Below are 17,348 nucleotides of genomic sequence, written 5' to 3'. Positions count from 1 at the left end.
AGGCAGTGTGATGTCACATCTCATAGGATACACTGGAGACTCTGCACACAGCACACAGATAGTATAGACAGGCAGTGTGATGTCACATCTCATAGGATACACTGGAGACTCTGCACACAGCACACAGATAGTATAGACAGGCAGTGTGATGTTACATGTCATAGGATACACTGGAGACCCTGCACACAGCACACAGATAGTATAGACAGGCAGTGTGATGTCACATCTCATAGGATACACTGGAGACTCTGCACACAGCACACAGATAGTATAGACAGGCAGTGTGATGTCACATCTCATAGGATACACTGGAGACTCTGCACACAGCACACAGATAGTATAGACAGGCAGTGTGATGTTACATGTCATAGGATACACTGGAGACCCTGCACACAGCACACAGATAGTATAGACAGGCAGTGTGATGTCACATCTCATAGGATACACTGGAGACTCTGCACACAGCACACAGATAGTATAGACAGGCAGTGTGATGTCACATCTCATAGGATACACTGGAGACTCTGCACACAGCACACAGATAGTATAGACAGGCAGTGTGATGTCACATCTCATAGGATACACTGGAGACCCTGCACACAGCACACAGATAGTATAGACAGGCAGTGTGATGTTACATCTCATAGGATACACTGGAGACTCTGCACACAGCACACAGATAGTATAGACAGGCAGTGTGATGTCACATCTCATAGGATACACTGGAGACCCTGCACACAGCACACAGATAGTATAGACAGGCAGTGTGATGTTACATCTCATAGGATACACTGGAGACTCTGCACACAGCACACAGATAGTATAGACAGGCAGTGTGATGTCACATCTCATAGGATACACTGGAGACTCTGCACACAGCACACAGATAGTATACAGTCTTCCTGGTGAGTTGCAGCTTTGGTGGTGACTGTGACGTGACAGATGGGTCTGCAGTTATTTGCTCATCGTTGGGAATTTGTCACTTTGATTATCATGTGGGTGTTAAATCTATTAAACACGGGGTTAATTAATAGTGCAGGAAAGAGCAGCGATCAATAATGTCATAGATACAATAACCTGTGACTGATCACACGACCTATGACCCCAGCACATGCTAAAGAGGTCACAGGACCCTATAACCCACCATACAGGAACACCAGTCAGCCGGTGTCTATCTCCAGGACCACCACTGATCAGTTATGTACAGTAAGGACCACTCACCAGGCGTGTACCCCCAGGACCACCACTCACCAAGTGTGTACCCCCAGGACCCCCACTCACCAGGCGTGTACCCCCAGGACCACCACTCACCAGGCGTGTACTCCCAGGACCCCCACTCACCAGGCGTGTACCCCCAGGACCCCCACTCACCAGGCGTGTACCCCCAGGATCCCCACTGACCAGGCGTGTACCCCCAGGACCCCCACTCACCAGGCGTGTACTCCCAGGACCACCACTCACCAGGCGTGTACTCCCAGGACCCCCACTCACCAGGCGTGTACCCCCAGGACCCCCACTCACCAGGCGTGTACCCCCAGGATCCCCACTCACCAGGCGTGTACCCCCAGGACCCCCACTCACCAGGCGTGTACCCCCAGGACCTCCACTCACCAGGCGTGTACCCCCAGGACCCCCACTCACCAGGCGTGTAACCCCAGGACCCCCACTCACCAGGCGTGTACCCCCAGGACCCCCACTCACCAGGCGTGTACCCCCAGGACCACCACTCACCAGGCGTGTACCCCCAGGACCACCACTCACCAGGCGTGTACCCCCAGGGCCCCCACTCACCAGGCGTGTACCCCCAGGACCTCCACTCATCAGGCGTGTACCCCCAGGACCCCCACTCACCAGGCGTGTACCCCCAGGACCACCACTCAACAGGCGTGTACCCCCAGGACCACCACTCACCAGGCGTGTACCCCCAGGATCCCCACTCACCAGGCGTGTACCCCCAGGACCCCCACTCACCAGGCGTGTACCCCCAGGATCCCCACTCACCAGGCGTGTACCCCCAGGACCCCCACTCACCAGGTGTGTACCCCCAGGACCCCCACTCACCAGGTGTGTACCCCCAGGACCCCCACTCAACAGGCGTGTACCCCCAGGACCCCCACTCAACAGGCGTGTACCCCCAGGACCCCCACTCAACAGGCGTGTACCCCCAGGACCCCCACTCACCAGGCGTGTACCCCCAGGACCACCACTCACCAGGCGTGTACCCCCAGGACCTCCACTCACCAGGCGTGTACCCCCAGGACCACCACTCACCAGGCGTGTACCCCCAGGACCACCACTCACCAGGCGTGTACCCCCAGGACCACCACTCACCAGGCGTGTACCCCCAGGACCACCACTCACCAGGCGTTTACCCCCAGGACCACCACTCACCAGGCGTGTACCCCCAGGACCCGCACTCACCAGGCGTGTACCCCCAGGGCTCATAGTACGATGGAAAGACTCCCAGGTGACATCCTCGTACAAACTCTTCGTAGTCAAGGGGGAGCAGAGGACTGGTGGAGGAGAGGAACTCGGGGTGCAGGATCACCTGTGAGACATAGCAGAGCTCACTGCATGCGCCCCCACATTGTCATCAATACTCGGGGTGCAGGATCACCTGTGAGACATAGCAGAGCTCACTGCATGCGCCCCCACATTGTCATCAATACTCGGGGTGCAGGATCACCTGTGAGACATAGCAGAGCTCACTGCATGCGCCCCCACATTGTCATCAATACTCGGGGGGCAGGATCACCTGTGAGACATAGCAGAGCTCACTGCATGCGCCCCCACATTGTCATCAATACTCGGGGTGCAGGATCACCTGTGAGACATAGCAGAGCTCACTGCATGCGCCCCCACATTGTCATCAATACTCGGGGTGCAGGATCACCTGTGAGACATAGCAGAGCTCACTGCATGCGCCCCCACATTGTCATCAATACTCGGGGTGCAGGATCACCTGTGAGACATAGCAGAGCTCACTGCATGCGCCCCCACATTGTCATCAATACTCGGGGTGCAGGATCACCTGTGAGACATAGCAGAGCTCACTGCATGCGCCCCCACATTGTCATCAATACTCGGGGTGCAGGATCACCTGTGAGACATAGCAGAGCTCACTGCATGCGCCCCCACATTGTCATCAATACTCGGGGTGCAGGATCACCTGTGAGACATAGCAGAGCTCACTGCATGCGCCCCCACATTGTCATCAATACTCGGGGTGCAGGATCACCTGTGAGACATAGCAGAGCTCACTGCATGCGCCCCCACATTGTCATCAATACTCGGGGTGCAGGATCACCTGTGAGACATAGCAGAGCTCACTGCATGCGCCCCCACATTGTCATCAATACTCGGGGTGCAGGATCACCTGTGAGACATAGCAGAGCTCACTGCATGCGCCCCCACATTGTCATCAATACTCGGGGTGCAGGATCACCTGTGAGACATAGCAGAGCTCACTGCATGCGCCCCCACATTGTCATCAATACTCGGGGTGCAGGATCACCTGTGAGACATAGCAGAGCTCACTGCATGCGCCCCCACATTGTCATCAATAATCGGGGTGCAGGATCACCTGTGAGACATAGCAGAGCTCACTGCATGCGCCCCCACATTGTCATCAATACTCGGGGTGCAGGATCACCTGTGAGACATAGCAGAGCTCACTGCATGCGCCCCCACATTGTCATCAATACTCGGGGTGCAGGATCACCTGTGAGACATAGCAGAGCTCACTGCATGCGCCCCCACATTGTCATCAATACTCGGGGTGCAGGATCACCTGTGAGACATAGCAGAGCTCACTGCATGCGCCCCCACATTGTCATCAATACTCGGGGTGCAGGATCACCTGTGAGACATAGCAGAGCTCACTGCATGCGCCCCCACATTGTCATCAATACTCGGGGTGCAGGATCACCTGTGAGACATAGCAGAGCTCACTGCATGCGCCCCCACATTGTCATCAATACTCGGGGTGCAGGATCACCTGTGAGACATAGCAGAGCTCACTGCATGTGCCCCCACATTGTCATCAATACTCGGGGTGCAGGATCACCTGTGAGACAAAGCAGAGCTCACTGCATGCGCCCCCACATTGTCATCAATACTCGGGGTGCAGGATCACCTGTGAGACATAGCAGAGCTCACTGCATGCACCCCCACATTGTCATCAATACTCGGGGTGCAGGATCACCTGTGAGACATAGCAGAGCTCACTGCATGCGCCCCCACATTGTCATCAATACTCGGGGTGCAGGATCACCTGTGAGACATAGCAGAGCTCACTGCATGCACCCCCACATTGTCATCAATACTCGGGGTGCAGGATCACCTGTGAGACATAGCAGAGCTCACTGCATGCACCCCCACATTGTCATCAATACTCGGGGTGCAGGATCACCTGTGAGACATAGCAGAGCTCACTGCATGCGCCCCCACATTGTCATCAATACTCGGGGTGCAGGATCACCTGTGAGACATAGCAGAGCTCACTGCATGCGCCCCCACATTGTCATCAATACTCGGGGTGCAGGATCACCTGTGAGACATAGCAGAGCTCACTGCATGCACCCCCACATTTTCATCAATACTCGGGGTGCAGGATCACCTGTGAGACATAGCAGAGCTCACTGCATGCGCCCCCACATTGTCATCAATACTCGGGGTGCAGGATCACCTGTGGGACATAGAGCTCACTGCATGCGCCCCCACATTGTCATCAATACTCGGGGTGCAGGATCACCTGTGAGACATAGCAGAGCTCACTGCATGCGCCCCCACATTGTCATCAATACTCGGGGTGCAGGATCACCTGTGAGACATAGCAGAGCTCACTGCATGCGCCCCCACATTGTCATCAATACTCGGGGTGCAGGATCACCTGTGAGACATAGCAGAGCTCACTGCATGCGCCCCCACATTGTCATCAATACTCGGGGTGCAGGATCACCTGTGAGACATAGCAGAGCTCACTGCATGCGCCCCCACATTGTCATCAATACTCGGGGTGCAGGATCACCTGTGAGACATAGCAGAGCTCACTGCATGCGCCCCCACATTGTCATTAATACTCGGGGTGCAGGATCACCTGTGAGACATAGCAGAGCTCACTGCATGCGCCCCCACATTGTCATCAATACTCGGGGTGCAGGATCACCTGTGAGACATAGCAGAGCTCACTGCATGCGCCCCCACATTGTCATTAATACTCGGGGTGCAGGATCACCTGTGAGACATAGCAGAGCTCACTGCATGCGCCCCCACATTGTCATTAATACTCGGGGTGCAGGATCACCTGTGAGACATAGCAGAGCTCACTGCATGCGCCCCCACATTGTCATCAATACTCGGGGTGCAGGATCACCTGTGGGACATAGAGCTCACTGCATGCAGCCCCACATTGTCATCAATACTCGGGGTGCAGGATCACCTGTGAGACATAGCAGAGCTCACTGCATGCGCCCCCACATTGTCATCAATACTCGGGGGGCAGGATCACCTGTGAGACATAGCAGAGCTCACTGCATGCGCCCCCACATTGTCATCAATACTGTATGAGGACACTGACCTTCACTCTGTCTGTGCGACTGTTGAAGAGTCCGATCCTGCGCACGGTGCTGAGGATGGGATCGGCGGAGTCGTCCACCATGTTGTGTGTGGTGACCGGAGGGAGAGACTGACGCTGGGGAGAAGCAACAAGGAAACACTCAGATTCTCTAATGTTATATCAGCACTGTACAGGGAGAAGACGCCTCCTGCATGGAGACACCAGGGTCCTGCATTGTTCTGGGGGGATTCTGGTCCGTTCTCCAAATTCTGAAGGTTTCTAGTTCCTTCCATAGATTTTCTCTACATGCAGGTCCAGTCATTGCCTCAGACATTCTGGAGTCCTTGGCTCATGGTCCCTGGCTCCTGGTCCCTGGCTCCTCGTCCCTGGCTCCTGGCTCCTCGTCTCTGGCTCTTCGTCTCTGGCTCTTCGTCCTTGGCTCATGGTCCCTGGCTCATGGTCCCTGGCTCATGGTCCCTGGCTCCTGGTCCCTGGCTCCTGGTCCTTGGCTCCTGGTCCTTGGCTCCTGGTCCTTGGCTCATGGTCCCTGGCTCCTGGTCCCTGGCTCCTGGTCCCTGGTCCCTGGCTCCTGGTCCCTGGCTCCTGGTCCCTGGCTCCTGGTCCTTGGCTCCTGGTCCTTGGCTCCTGGTCCTTGGCTCCTCGTCCCTGGTCCCTGGCTCCCGGTCCCTGGCTCCTGCTCAGTCTTTTCAGTCTTCTGTGTGAAATCTTGCGTGAGCCCCTGGTCGTGTCCGGTTTATGGTGAATGATATTCTTTCCACCTCCGGGTTCGGGTCAGTATAATGTTGTGAAGGTCTGGAGACATCTCCCCGGTGTTAGAGATCATGAGATGTCACCTCTTTATAGTCAGGTGAGGCATCAGGTGAGGCAGCAGATACTTTGTATCACTTTGTGTCAGGATTGCTTCCTGATTACTGATACATTTCATCGGGTGTCATGACTTCCGAGGGGTTTTTGCTGCTCCATCCTTCTCCCTTCCTCATTATTACACATCAGTTATGGACATCTCTGGGGATTTCCCGTCTGTGGATCTGATGTTACTGACTCCGCACCTTTATCTCCTCTCTTACTGATTTCACCTGCTGTATGTGAGCGTTATATGGCGCTAGTATGAGGCGGTGATCTTATATACTGTATATCTCTACCTGTGTGGAGAATATGGCCCTCTTCATGATGGTCAGGTCATCCCGGTCCAGGATCTTGTTCAGATCAGGGATCTCCCCTCTGATGAGAGATGTATTATGGGATATTATATATCAGCACCAGTGGTGAATCAGAGGTGATGGTCATATTAGCAATCACCCAGCTTTCCCTGGCACGGATAGGGTGACTCATGGCGTCTCACCTCAACAACCCTTCATACAACTTCTTTCCAAACTTCTCCTTCACCGTGTGAGCCGTGTCCCTGGAGCAACAGAAGACGTCTTATAATATGTCATAATACAGTCACCCCCCGGTCCCCCCTGCAGAGATGTGTCCTCACCACAGCTGCTTCCTCACCGCCTGACCCTTCAGCGTCTCCACATTAAAGTTATTGGTCTTTGCCGGCATAATGAAGAACACGACGACTGTGACATCACTGCGATGGACCTGCAGGCGTTATAATGTACAGGACGTTATAAAGGGGGACTCCAACCATAATGTATCACCACTTATTATACCAGCCTGTGTATCCTGTGTGAGAGGTAGCCACAGCCCCGCCCCCTGCCTGTGTATCCTGTGTGAGAGGTAGTCACAGCCCCGCCCCCTGCCTGTATATCCTGTGTGAGAGGTAGTCACAGCCCGCCCCCTGCCTGTATATCCTGTGTGAGAGGTAGTCACAGCCCCGCCCCCTGCCTGTATATCCTGTGTGAGAGGTAGTCACAGCCCCGCCCCCTGCCTGTATATCCTGTGTGATGCCCCGCCCCCTGCCTGTATATCATGTGTGAGAGGTAGTCACAGCCCCGCCCCCTGCCTGTATATCCTGTGTGAGAGGTAGTCACAGCCCAGCCCCCTGCCTGTATATCCTGTGTGAGAGGTAGTCACAGCTCCGCCTCCTGCCGGTGAGTTCCCTGATATACTATGACCCGTGTAGTCAGTGTTATAGTGACATACATACCCGGAGCAGGAAGTTCAGTCTGGACAGTGACTCCAGGAATATGTCTGCCCCTTTATTGGAATACTCATAGCGGCCGGCAATGAAGAAGAAGAGAGTCTTGTCCAGGTTGAAGTCGAGGTGTCTACATGAGGGGATGACAAGAAGGAGTTAAGGGACTTCACATACAGCCACTGCGATGCAGCTCAGGCTGTGACTAGAGCATAACACATGCAGCTTTGTCTGTGACTGGAGTATTCTACAATAGAATTATGGAGTTGGGTTTCATGGTACCCGTAGAAATGGCCGCGGACAAATTCCTGGATCCTAGACTTGTACAGAGAGTGAAGGTTCTGGAACTCGTGCATCGCCGAGAACTTCTTAATATTCAAACCATTCGGTGTAATGACATCTGTAAGAGATAAGGAATGGGTAATAATCACCCCTCATCACCTCATCATCATACATATCATCACCATCTCCCCCATCATCATACATATCATCACCCCCACCATCATCATCTCATCATCAACCACACCATCAGATTTATAATTATCATCATCGCCCCCATCATCATATCTATCATCACCATCACCCCCATCATCATACATATCATCACCCCCACCATCATCATCATCTCATCATCAACCACACCATCAGATTTATAATTATCATCATCGCCCCCATCGTATCTATCATCACCATCACTCCCATCATCATATCTATGATCAGCCCCATCTACTTCCTCCCATGCCATCATCATCATCACCATTTCCATGAGTCTTATAATCATCTTCACCATCATCACTGTCATTATCATCTACCCCATACTATGCATACTATTACATTACCATCCTCCCCCCCCATAGGTCATGAGATGACATCATTGGTCACACATTTGTATGACATCACTGTGTCCTATGGTGTTGTGATCCTGGTGTCATGGCGTGCGTCCTACCAGCCTTCCTCTTCAGCATGTGCTCGGCCTCGATGCCGGTGATCTGTGAGACGGTGGTGAAGACGTGGGCGCAGTGGGCGGCGGCGCGCTCCATGCAGTAGCGGTGGTAAATCTGACGTTCTCCGGCTTCTTTATCTATATCAAACTAAAAGACAACACAACTTGACACAACATCTACGGACGATGAGGCGGGAGACATCAGTGAGGCGCAGGGTCCCTCGTGCCTCGCTCACTGGGGATCGATAGTAAAACAAGTGTCTCCCTCATCCCTTACAATACTCCTGACATTTGCGGAGCAGTAATACGCGCGGTGATGCCGGACGCTCCATGTTCCTCTATTTGTCAGGTAACTTTCTGACAGATGTTAACATTTCCTCAGCGATTAGATGTCCTAATGAGGGGCGTCCGGGGCGGCGGAAAGGTCAGCGCAGCCCAAAGGGCATGGAGGGAGCAAGCGCTGCGGCCGGAGCGGCTGAGTGATAGGAGGTCTACACGGCGAAGGTCAGACAAGTCATCTGCGAGGCACGAGGCGTGCCCCGCCTCCCCGCCTGCTCCCGATGTAACCTTTACAGGCTGAAATCCTACAAAGGGCAGAAACCTCTCATTTCGGATCAGAATAATTTCACGTTTGTGAAGATGATCCACCCACGGACAGCGGTGTCCACAATGATAACCCATGAACGGAGACGCAACTTCTGAACCCCGATTTATGGGAAACTTTTAGTCCCGCCCCCGTTTTGCGACACATTTGCATTTCCCCACCCCCCGCAGGATGGTATACATGCGACAATAAATACTTTATTACACATTACAAGGTGTCATCTGTGACAATTTACACATAAAGTTTATTGAAGCATCATCCATAGCTTTCATTTGCACCAGTAATCGGATTGGCTGAAGCTCCACAGAGCCCTGGTATAATGGAGGCCTTCAATTAGCTTTATTTATAAATTTAACAGTGATGGAGACAAACGCAGACACGAAAAGGGAAATTGTACCTCCATGTTGTGACACATTTACACAAACCCACCCCCTGGGGACAAATATGGAGATAAATATATATTTTATATTGTATGTACCATCTTTAACAATTTAAACAAAGTTTATTGAAGAGTCACCTATGGCAACCAATTAGGTTCCACCTTTCATTTCAATAGTGAAGGCTTGAAAAACAAAGCATTAATCTGATTGGCTGCAGATGTGCACTACTCAAGGCCTAGTATAAAGTGTCCCTTTCAATAAACTTTATTTATAGGATGTCAGTCTCTCAGGCTGCAGGGGTTTGTAGCTCAGTGTTGCCCCCTGCTGGGGCAGTTATGTTGCATAGCACTGTGGGAGATGTAGCTGGTCAGTCTCACCTGGTCCAACCTGTTGTAGAAGTCTACGCTGGCGGCACACAGGTATCGCCCCAGTAGGGTGGCGTGGGTGGTGAATATGGTGGCCACAGGAAGCTTCCGGAACCTGGACAGGATGAGGCCGGCGCCGGCCTGCCACTCGTGGAAGTGTGCGATGACATTGGGCTTGTCCTGGAACTGGTCGGTCAGCTGGAGGGAACGCCACAGGTATAAATGTCATCACAGATGCAGAACTCGTTACAGTGTTTCAGCAGGTTCTGATGATTGTATAACGCTACCATATACCGTGGAGATGTACACAGTGATACAATACTAGAGATGAGATCCATCGCCGCTGCCGATAGCAACTAATCACAGTGCAGGTTTCATTTCATATTCTACTCTTGTAAAATGAAAGCTACTCTGTGATTGGTTGATAAAGGTAATGGCGACAATTTCATAGCTGTTTCTGTACTGGTGGGGATAGTAGTTGTGGGGTGTTGGGGGTTGTAGTGTGTCAATGACATCATCAGGACCTACCTCTTTCAGGAACCAGGAGCACAGAGACCCAAAGAGTAAGGCATCGTTAGCCTCCCGATCATGGAAGGGGATCCCCACGTTACAGGCCTCCCAGAATTCTCCTTTCCACCGGTCCAGGTTCCAAGCAGCGGAGCCAATGTCAAAGAGCAGGACGTACGGACTACCCTCAATCAGCCACCGGCCAAAGTAAACCTGGGGGGGAGCCAATCACAGGTGAGGTCAAACTGCCAAATATCCCTATTTGTTTGTCATGCTGCATCCTTATTTGTTTGTTACAATGTATCAGCACAAGTAAGAGCCTCAGATCAGCACAGGAGAGATTGGTGCAGCTGTTACATGAAGTGATCAAGGACTTTCTACACTGGAAAGGGTTTCCAGTCACTGACAGCAAGCAGCAGAGCAGTATTGCTGCACAGTCTGTCCATCGCAGGGTGAACACTAGCACCAGCACGTGGCCCCTTTAAGCTGTAGCTCGGATACCCGGCGGCTGCCCCCGGTAATTGGATACTTGTCAGAGGTTTCAGGATCTCTAATAGGATCTGCCGCCACTTGATTTCATTTACCTGCTGAAAATAAAAAGAGGTCTCAAAGTGTTAATCCCCGGAGACGATGAGATTACCTGACATCCCTGAGCCTGCAGCGTGTCCATGGCCCTCCGCAGCGCCCCCAGCGGGGGGTCACAGATCTCCACCTGCGTCCGCACATTCTGCTCGTAGTACGGACCCATCATGAAGTAGTTCTCCCCCCATTCATCCACCGTGATCTTCGCTTTGGTTTGTATAACTGTATAGATGCCCCCGACTGCGCGGAAAAGAAAAATACCACATCAGCAGCTCATTCCCTGCCCCTCATCGCCCCCCCCCCCTCTGCGATCCCATCGCTGCCCCCCCCCCCTCTGCGATCCCATCGCTGGCCCTCATCGCCCCCCCCCCCTCCTGTGATCCCGGCGCTGCCCCTCATGCACCCCCCCTCCTGTGATCCCGGCGCTGGCCCTCATCGCCCGAACCCCACCCCCACCCCCCTTCCTGTGATCCCGGCGCTGGTCCTCATCGCCGACCCCCCCCCCCCCCCCCGTCCTGTGATCCCGGCGCTGGCCCTCATCGCCCCCCCCCTCCTCCTGTGATCCCGGCGCTGGCCCTCATCGTCCGAACCCCCTCGTCCTGTGATCCCGGCGCTGGCCCTCATCGCCCCCCCGCCCTGTGATCCTGGCGCTGGCCCTCATCGCCCCCCCCCCCCCCCCGTCCTGTGATCCCGGCGCTGGCCCTCATGGCCCCCCCCTCCTGTGATCCCGGCGCTGGCCCTCATCGCCCGAACCCCCCCCCCCCCGTCCTGTGATCCCGGCGCTGGCCCTCATGGCCCCCCCCCCCCCGTCCTGTGATCCCGGTGCTGGCCCTCAGATCTTGTATGGGGTCATTATCTAGTGGTCACAGCCCTCAGAAGTTGAATATGTTGTAGTGAGCATCACCTGATGATATCCCCATAGCTTTCTTTTTTTACCCTCTGTGATTATAGTGGTCGAATTCCTGTAGATGTCCATCTTGGGTTTAAGACGTCGTAGTTGGTCGTAGCTCCATATTTGTCCCTCTGTGGTTGAAGACATTGGGGGTCATTTAGTAAGGGCCGATTCGCGTTTTCCCGACGTGTTACCCGAATATTTCGGATTTGCGCCGATTTCCGCACGCGATGGAAATCGGGGGGCGTGGCCGAACGAAAACCCGACGGAATCAGAAAAACCGCCGCATTTTGAAAAGAAAAATGTGTCGCGGAGCTTGCACTTACCTTCACTCAGCCCGGCTCGGTGAACTCCAGTGCGTTCCGATGCTTTTCAGTGCAGCGCCACCTGGTGGACGGCGGAGGAACTACCTTAATAAATCCCGGCGGGACCCAAATCCACCACAGAGAACGCGCCGCTGGATCGCGAATAGGCCGGGTAAGTAAATCTTCCCCATAGTATTGGGTCATCACCCTATGGTTGCCCATTTGGGCTTTAGTTTTTGTAGGAGGTCATCATCTGTGGGTTTTAGCCCTGTGGTTGTCCCTCTGATGGCTGGGATATTTTGGTGGGTGATCAGCTGGTGCTTGTAGAGATTGTAGCCCTTGTAGGAGGTCATCACCTGGCTATCGTATCCCCATGGCTGCGGCTAGCATGGTTGTCCCTCAGTGACTTTGCATTTCTAGGAGGTTATCACCTGGGGGGTTGTAGCCCCATGATTGTTCCACTTTTGTTGCAGTTCTTGTAGGGGTTCATCACCTGGTGGTCAAAGCCACATGGCTGTGCCTCTGTGGTTGTAGTTCTGGTAGTGATCATCTCCTGGTGGTTGTAGCCTTGTGTTTTGTCCCTCTGTGGCTGTAGTTCTGGTGGTTGTAGCCCTGGGTTTTGTCCCTCTGTGGTTGTAGCCCTGGGTTTTGTCCCTCTGTGGTTGTAGCCCTGGGTTTTGTCCCTCTGTGGTTGTAGCCCTGGGTTTTGTCCCTCTGTGGTTGTAGCCCTGGGTTTTGTCCCTCTGTGGTTGCCGTTCTGGTGGTTGCCGTTCTGGTGGTTGCCGTTCTGGTGGTTGTAGCCCTGTGGTTGCCCCTCTGTGGTTGTAGCCCTGTGTTTGCCCCTGGTGGTTGTAGTTCTGGTGGTTGCCGCCCTGTGTTTGCCCCTAGTGGTGGCAGCTGCCCATGTCTTCTCAGTGGTTGTCACCTTGCGCTCGGGCAGATGTCGGTTGTGACCTAATCACAGGATTTATGGAGTAACAGCTTCCTCAGCAGTTGTGTCCGTACAGGAGGGAGTCATCCGGGGATTGTCTATTCCTCGAAGTCTTAGGGGGGGGGGGGGGGGGGGCAGCAGTGACCGGTGTGACAGGACCTATAGGAAATATAGGGGCATCATCTACCACTGACCCCTGACCCCCGGTATATCAGCGAGAGAGGTGGATGCACAGAGATTCATAGTTACTTATTACATGGTTACAATCTCTACACTTACACAGTGCTGCGCCACCTAGTGTACGGGACTAGAATACTCATCAGAGGAGCAAAGCCCCGACCCTGACCCTGACCCCTGACCCCCGTGTCACCTCCTGTTTTCTCTTTTTTTCCTATCCTTCTCTTCATCTATTCTGTAAATATTCACATCTGCCAATCATTAACCACTACTGCCCCCCGGAGGAGGAGGAGGGCACCCACTGTGTATACAGCCTGCAGGGGGACACAAGAGTTCACACTCTCTGTTATCAGCCACTGCAGCCCGGGGAGAGGAGACTGTACAGGGGGATACAATCTATTACTCTCTGTTATCAGCCATTACATCCCGGGGAGAGGAGACTGTACAGGGGGGGATACAATCTATTACTCTCTGTTATCAGCCATTACATCCCGGGGAGAGGAGACTGTACAGGGGGGGGATACAATCTATTACTCTCTGTTATCAGCCATTACACCCCGGGGAGAGGAGACTGTACAGGGGGATACAATCTATTACTCTCTGTTATCAGCCATTACATCCCGGGGAGAGGAGACTGTACAGGGGGGATACAATCTATTACTCTCTGTTATCAGCCATTACACCCCGGGGAGAGGAGACTGTACAGGGGGATACAATCTATTACTCTCTGTTATCAGCCATTACATCCCGGGGAGAGGAGACTGTACAGGGGGGGGATACAATCTATTACTCTCTGTTATCAGCCATTACACCCCGGGGAGAGGAGACTGTACAGGGGGGATACAATCTATTACTCTCTGTTATCAGCCATTACATCCTGGGGAGAGGAGACTGTACAGGGGGATACAATCTATTACTCTCTGTTATCAGCCATTACATCCTGGGGAGAGGAGACTGTACAGGGGGGGATACAATCTATTACTCTCTGTTATCAGCCATTACATCCCGGGGAGAGGAGACCGTACAGGGGGATACAATCTATTACTCTCTGTTATCAGCCATTACACCCCGGGGAGAGGAGACTGTACAGGGGGGATACAATCTATTACTCTCTGTTATCAGCCATTACACCCCGGGGGGAGGAGACTGTACAGGGGGGGATACAATCTATTACTCTCTGTTATCAGCCATTACACCCGGGGAGAGGAGACTGTACAGGGGGGATACAATCTATTACTCTCTGTTATCAGCCATTACACCCCGGGGAGAGGAGACTGTACAGGGGGGATACAATCTATTACTCTCTGTTATCAGCCATTACACCCCGGGGAGAGGAGACTGTACAGGGGGGATACAATCTATTACTCTCTGTTATCAGCCATTACACCCCGGGGAGAGGAGACTGTACAGGGGGGATACAATCTATTACTCTCTGTTATCAGCCATTACACCCCGGGGAGAGGAGACTGTACAGGGGGGATACAATCTATTACTCTCTGTTATCAGCCATTACATCCCGGGGAGAGGAGACTGTACAGGGGGATACAATCTATTACTCTCTGTTATCAGCCATTACACCCCGGGGAGAGGAGACTGTACAGGGGGATACAATCTATTACTCTCTGTTATCAGCCATTACATCCCGGGGAGAGGAGACTGTACAGGGGGGGATACAATCTATTACTCTCTGTTATCAGCCATTACATCCCGGGGAGAGGAGACTGTACAGGGGGGGATACAATCTATTACTCTCTGTTTTCAGCCATTACACCCGGGGGGTGGGGGGCTGATAGGGAGTGATAGGTTGTGTTATACTGTCCCTGCCCCCTCTGTTTCTCCAGTGCTTGGAGCCTCCTGATGTTGATTTTAGGTGGAGCGCCCCTTTAACCCTTGCCCCTCTGTGTTTTGTGGTTACTTACCTTTGTTGGTGACTTCCCATGCGATCTCGAAGAGCAGGAGGTCTTCTATGGGGAGACCCTCCTCGTCCCACTGGGGGAGGCCATTGAGGGAGGTGACGGAGAGGGACCTGCTGAGCGGCATGGTGTCCTGCGGGGTCTGGGCTTTCTAAGACATAAGAGATTGAGGAGAGTCCCCTTCCAGGATAATCCGGGGCTTAGAGCTGACACCGCGCATTACACACACAACCAAATCCTACATGGACGCTAAGTGGACAGATCCCCCCCACAAGCCGATCAGAGGTCGCTGCACAGTCAGCACCCAAATCCTCCCTGGACCTCAGCCAGAACACAGACCTTGAAATGTACAAACGTGAGAGCGACGGGACGATCAATAGCCAATAAACAAGGGCGGACGAAATGGGGTCCAGTGAGAGAAGAGCTGGAAATCATTAACGGGGCCCCCTAGTGGTGGTGTATAATGTGTATGTAGTGATCTCCCCCTAGTGGTGGTGTATAATGTGTATGTAGTGATCTCCTCCTAGTGGTGGTGTATAATCTGTATGTAGTGATCTCCCCCTAGTGGTGGTGTATAATGTGTATGTAGTGATCTCCTCCTAGTGGTGGTGTATAATGTGTATGTAGTGATCTCCTCCTAGTGGTGGTGTATAATGTGTATGTAGTGATCTCCCCCTAGTGGTGGTGTATAATGTGTATGTAGTGATCTCCTCCTAGTGGTGGTGTATAATGTGTATGTAGTGATCTCCCCCTAGTGGTGGTGTATAATGTGTATGTAGTGATCTCCCCCTAGTGGTGGTGTATAATGTGTATGTAGTGATCTCCCCCTAGTGGTGGTGTATAATGTGTATGTAGTGATCTCCTCCTAGTGGTGGTGTATAATCTGTATGTAGTGATCTCCTCCTAGTGGTGGTGTATAATGTGTATGTAGTGATCTCCCCCTAGTGGTGGTGTATAATGTGTATGTAGTGATCTCCCCCTAGTGGTGGTGTATAATGTGTATGTAGTGATCTCCTCCTAGTGGTGGTGTATAATGTGTATGTAGTGATCTCCTCCTAGTGGTGGTGTATAATGTGTATGTAGTGATCTCCTCCTAGTGGTGGTGTATGTAGTGATCTCCTCCTAGTGGTGGTGTATAATGTGTATGTAGTGATCTCCCCCTAGTGGTGGTGTATAATGTGTATGTAGTGAGCTCCTCCTAGTGGTGGTGTATAATGTGTATGTAGTGAGCTCCTCCTAGTGGTGGTGTATAATGTGTATGTAGTGATCTCCCCCTAGTGGTGGTGTATAATGTGTATGTAGTGATCTCCCCCTAGTGGTGGTGTATAATGTGTATGTAGTGATCTCCTCCTAGTGGTGGTGTATAATCTGTATGTAGTGATCTCCCCCTAGTGGTGGTGTATAATGTGTATGTAGTGATCTCCTCCTAGTGGTGGTGTATAATCTGTATGTAGTGATCTCCCCCTAGTGGTGGTGTATAATGTGTATGTAGTGATCTCCCCCTAGTGGTGGTGTATAATGTGTATGTAGTGATCTCCTCCTAGTGGTGGTGTATAATCTGTATGTAGTGAGCTCCCCCTAGTGGTGGTGTATAATCTGTATGTAGTGATCTCCCCCTAGTGGTGGTGTATAATGTGTATGTAGTGATCTCCCCCTAGTGGTGGTGTATAATGTGTATGTAGTGATCTCCTCCTAGTGGTGGTGTATAATCTGTATGTAGTGATCTCCTCCTAGTGGTGGTGTATAATGTGTATGTAGTGATCTCCCCCTAGTGGTGGTGTATAATGTGTATGTAGTGATCTCCTCCTAGTGGTGGTGTATAATGTGTATGTAGTGATCTCCCTCTAGTGGTGGTGTATAATCTGTATGTAGTGATCTCCCCCTAGTGGTGGTGTATAATGTGTATGTAGTGATCTCCTCCTAGTGGTGGTGTATAATCTGTATGTAGTGATCTCCCCCTAGTGGTGGTGTATAATCTGTATGTAGTGATCTCCCCCTAGTGGTGGTGTATAATGTGTATGTAGTGATCTCCCCCTAGTGGTGGTGTATAATGTGTATGTAGTGATCTCCCCCTAGTGGTGGTGTATA

The 17,348-nt window shown here is 52.5% G+C and overlaps 1 protein-coding gene across 2 annotated transcripts in view; it reads right to left on the bottom strand.

The window, feature by feature from the left end:
- LOC140125875 (glycogen [starch] synthase, liver-like) overlaps positions 1-15,540 on the bottom strand; it is an 82,806-nt gene extending 67,266 nt beyond the window's left edge. The window contains exons 1-12 of one of the 2 annotated variants that reach the window (XM_072144751.1): positions 15,267-15,540; positions 11,101-11,282; positions 10,482-10,673; positions 9,966-10,151; positions 8,608-8,752; positions 7,944-8,061; positions 7,674-7,794; positions 7,059-7,165; positions 6,921-6,980; positions 6,721-6,799; positions 5,579-5,692; positions 2,422-2,548 (exon numbers count right to left, since the gene is read on the bottom strand). In XM_072144751.1, the coding sequence (XP_072000852.1) occupies positions 2,422-2,548; positions 5,579-5,692; positions 6,721-6,799; positions 6,921-6,980; positions 7,059-7,165; positions 7,674-7,794; positions 7,944-8,061; positions 8,608-8,752; positions 9,966-10,151; positions 10,482-10,673; positions 11,101-11,282; positions 15,267-15,387 (1,552 nt within the window). In that variant the 5' untranslated portion in view covers positions 15,388-15,540. Of the gene's footprint in view, positions 1-2,421; positions 2,549-5,578; positions 5,693-6,720; positions 6,800-6,920; positions 6,981-7,058; positions 7,166-7,673; positions 7,795-7,943; positions 8,062-8,607; positions 8,753-9,965; positions 10,152-10,481; positions 10,674-11,100; positions 11,283-13,164; positions 13,238-15,266 lie in introns of those variants that run through there. The other variant, XM_072144752.1, reaches the window with a different exon arrangement.
- Between the last annotated feature and the right edge of the window lie 1,808 nt (positions 15,541-17,348).

The sequence above is a fragment of the Engystomops pustulosus genome, chromosome 4, assembly GCF_040894005.1.
Source record: "Engystomops pustulosus chromosome 4, aEngPut4.maternal, whole genome shotgun sequence".
Classification (NCBI taxonomy): domain Eukaryota; kingdom Metazoa; phylum Chordata; class Amphibia; order Anura; family Leptodactylidae; genus Engystomops; species Engystomops pustulosus.
This window is presented reverse-complemented; position numbering and strand designations above follow the sequence as displayed.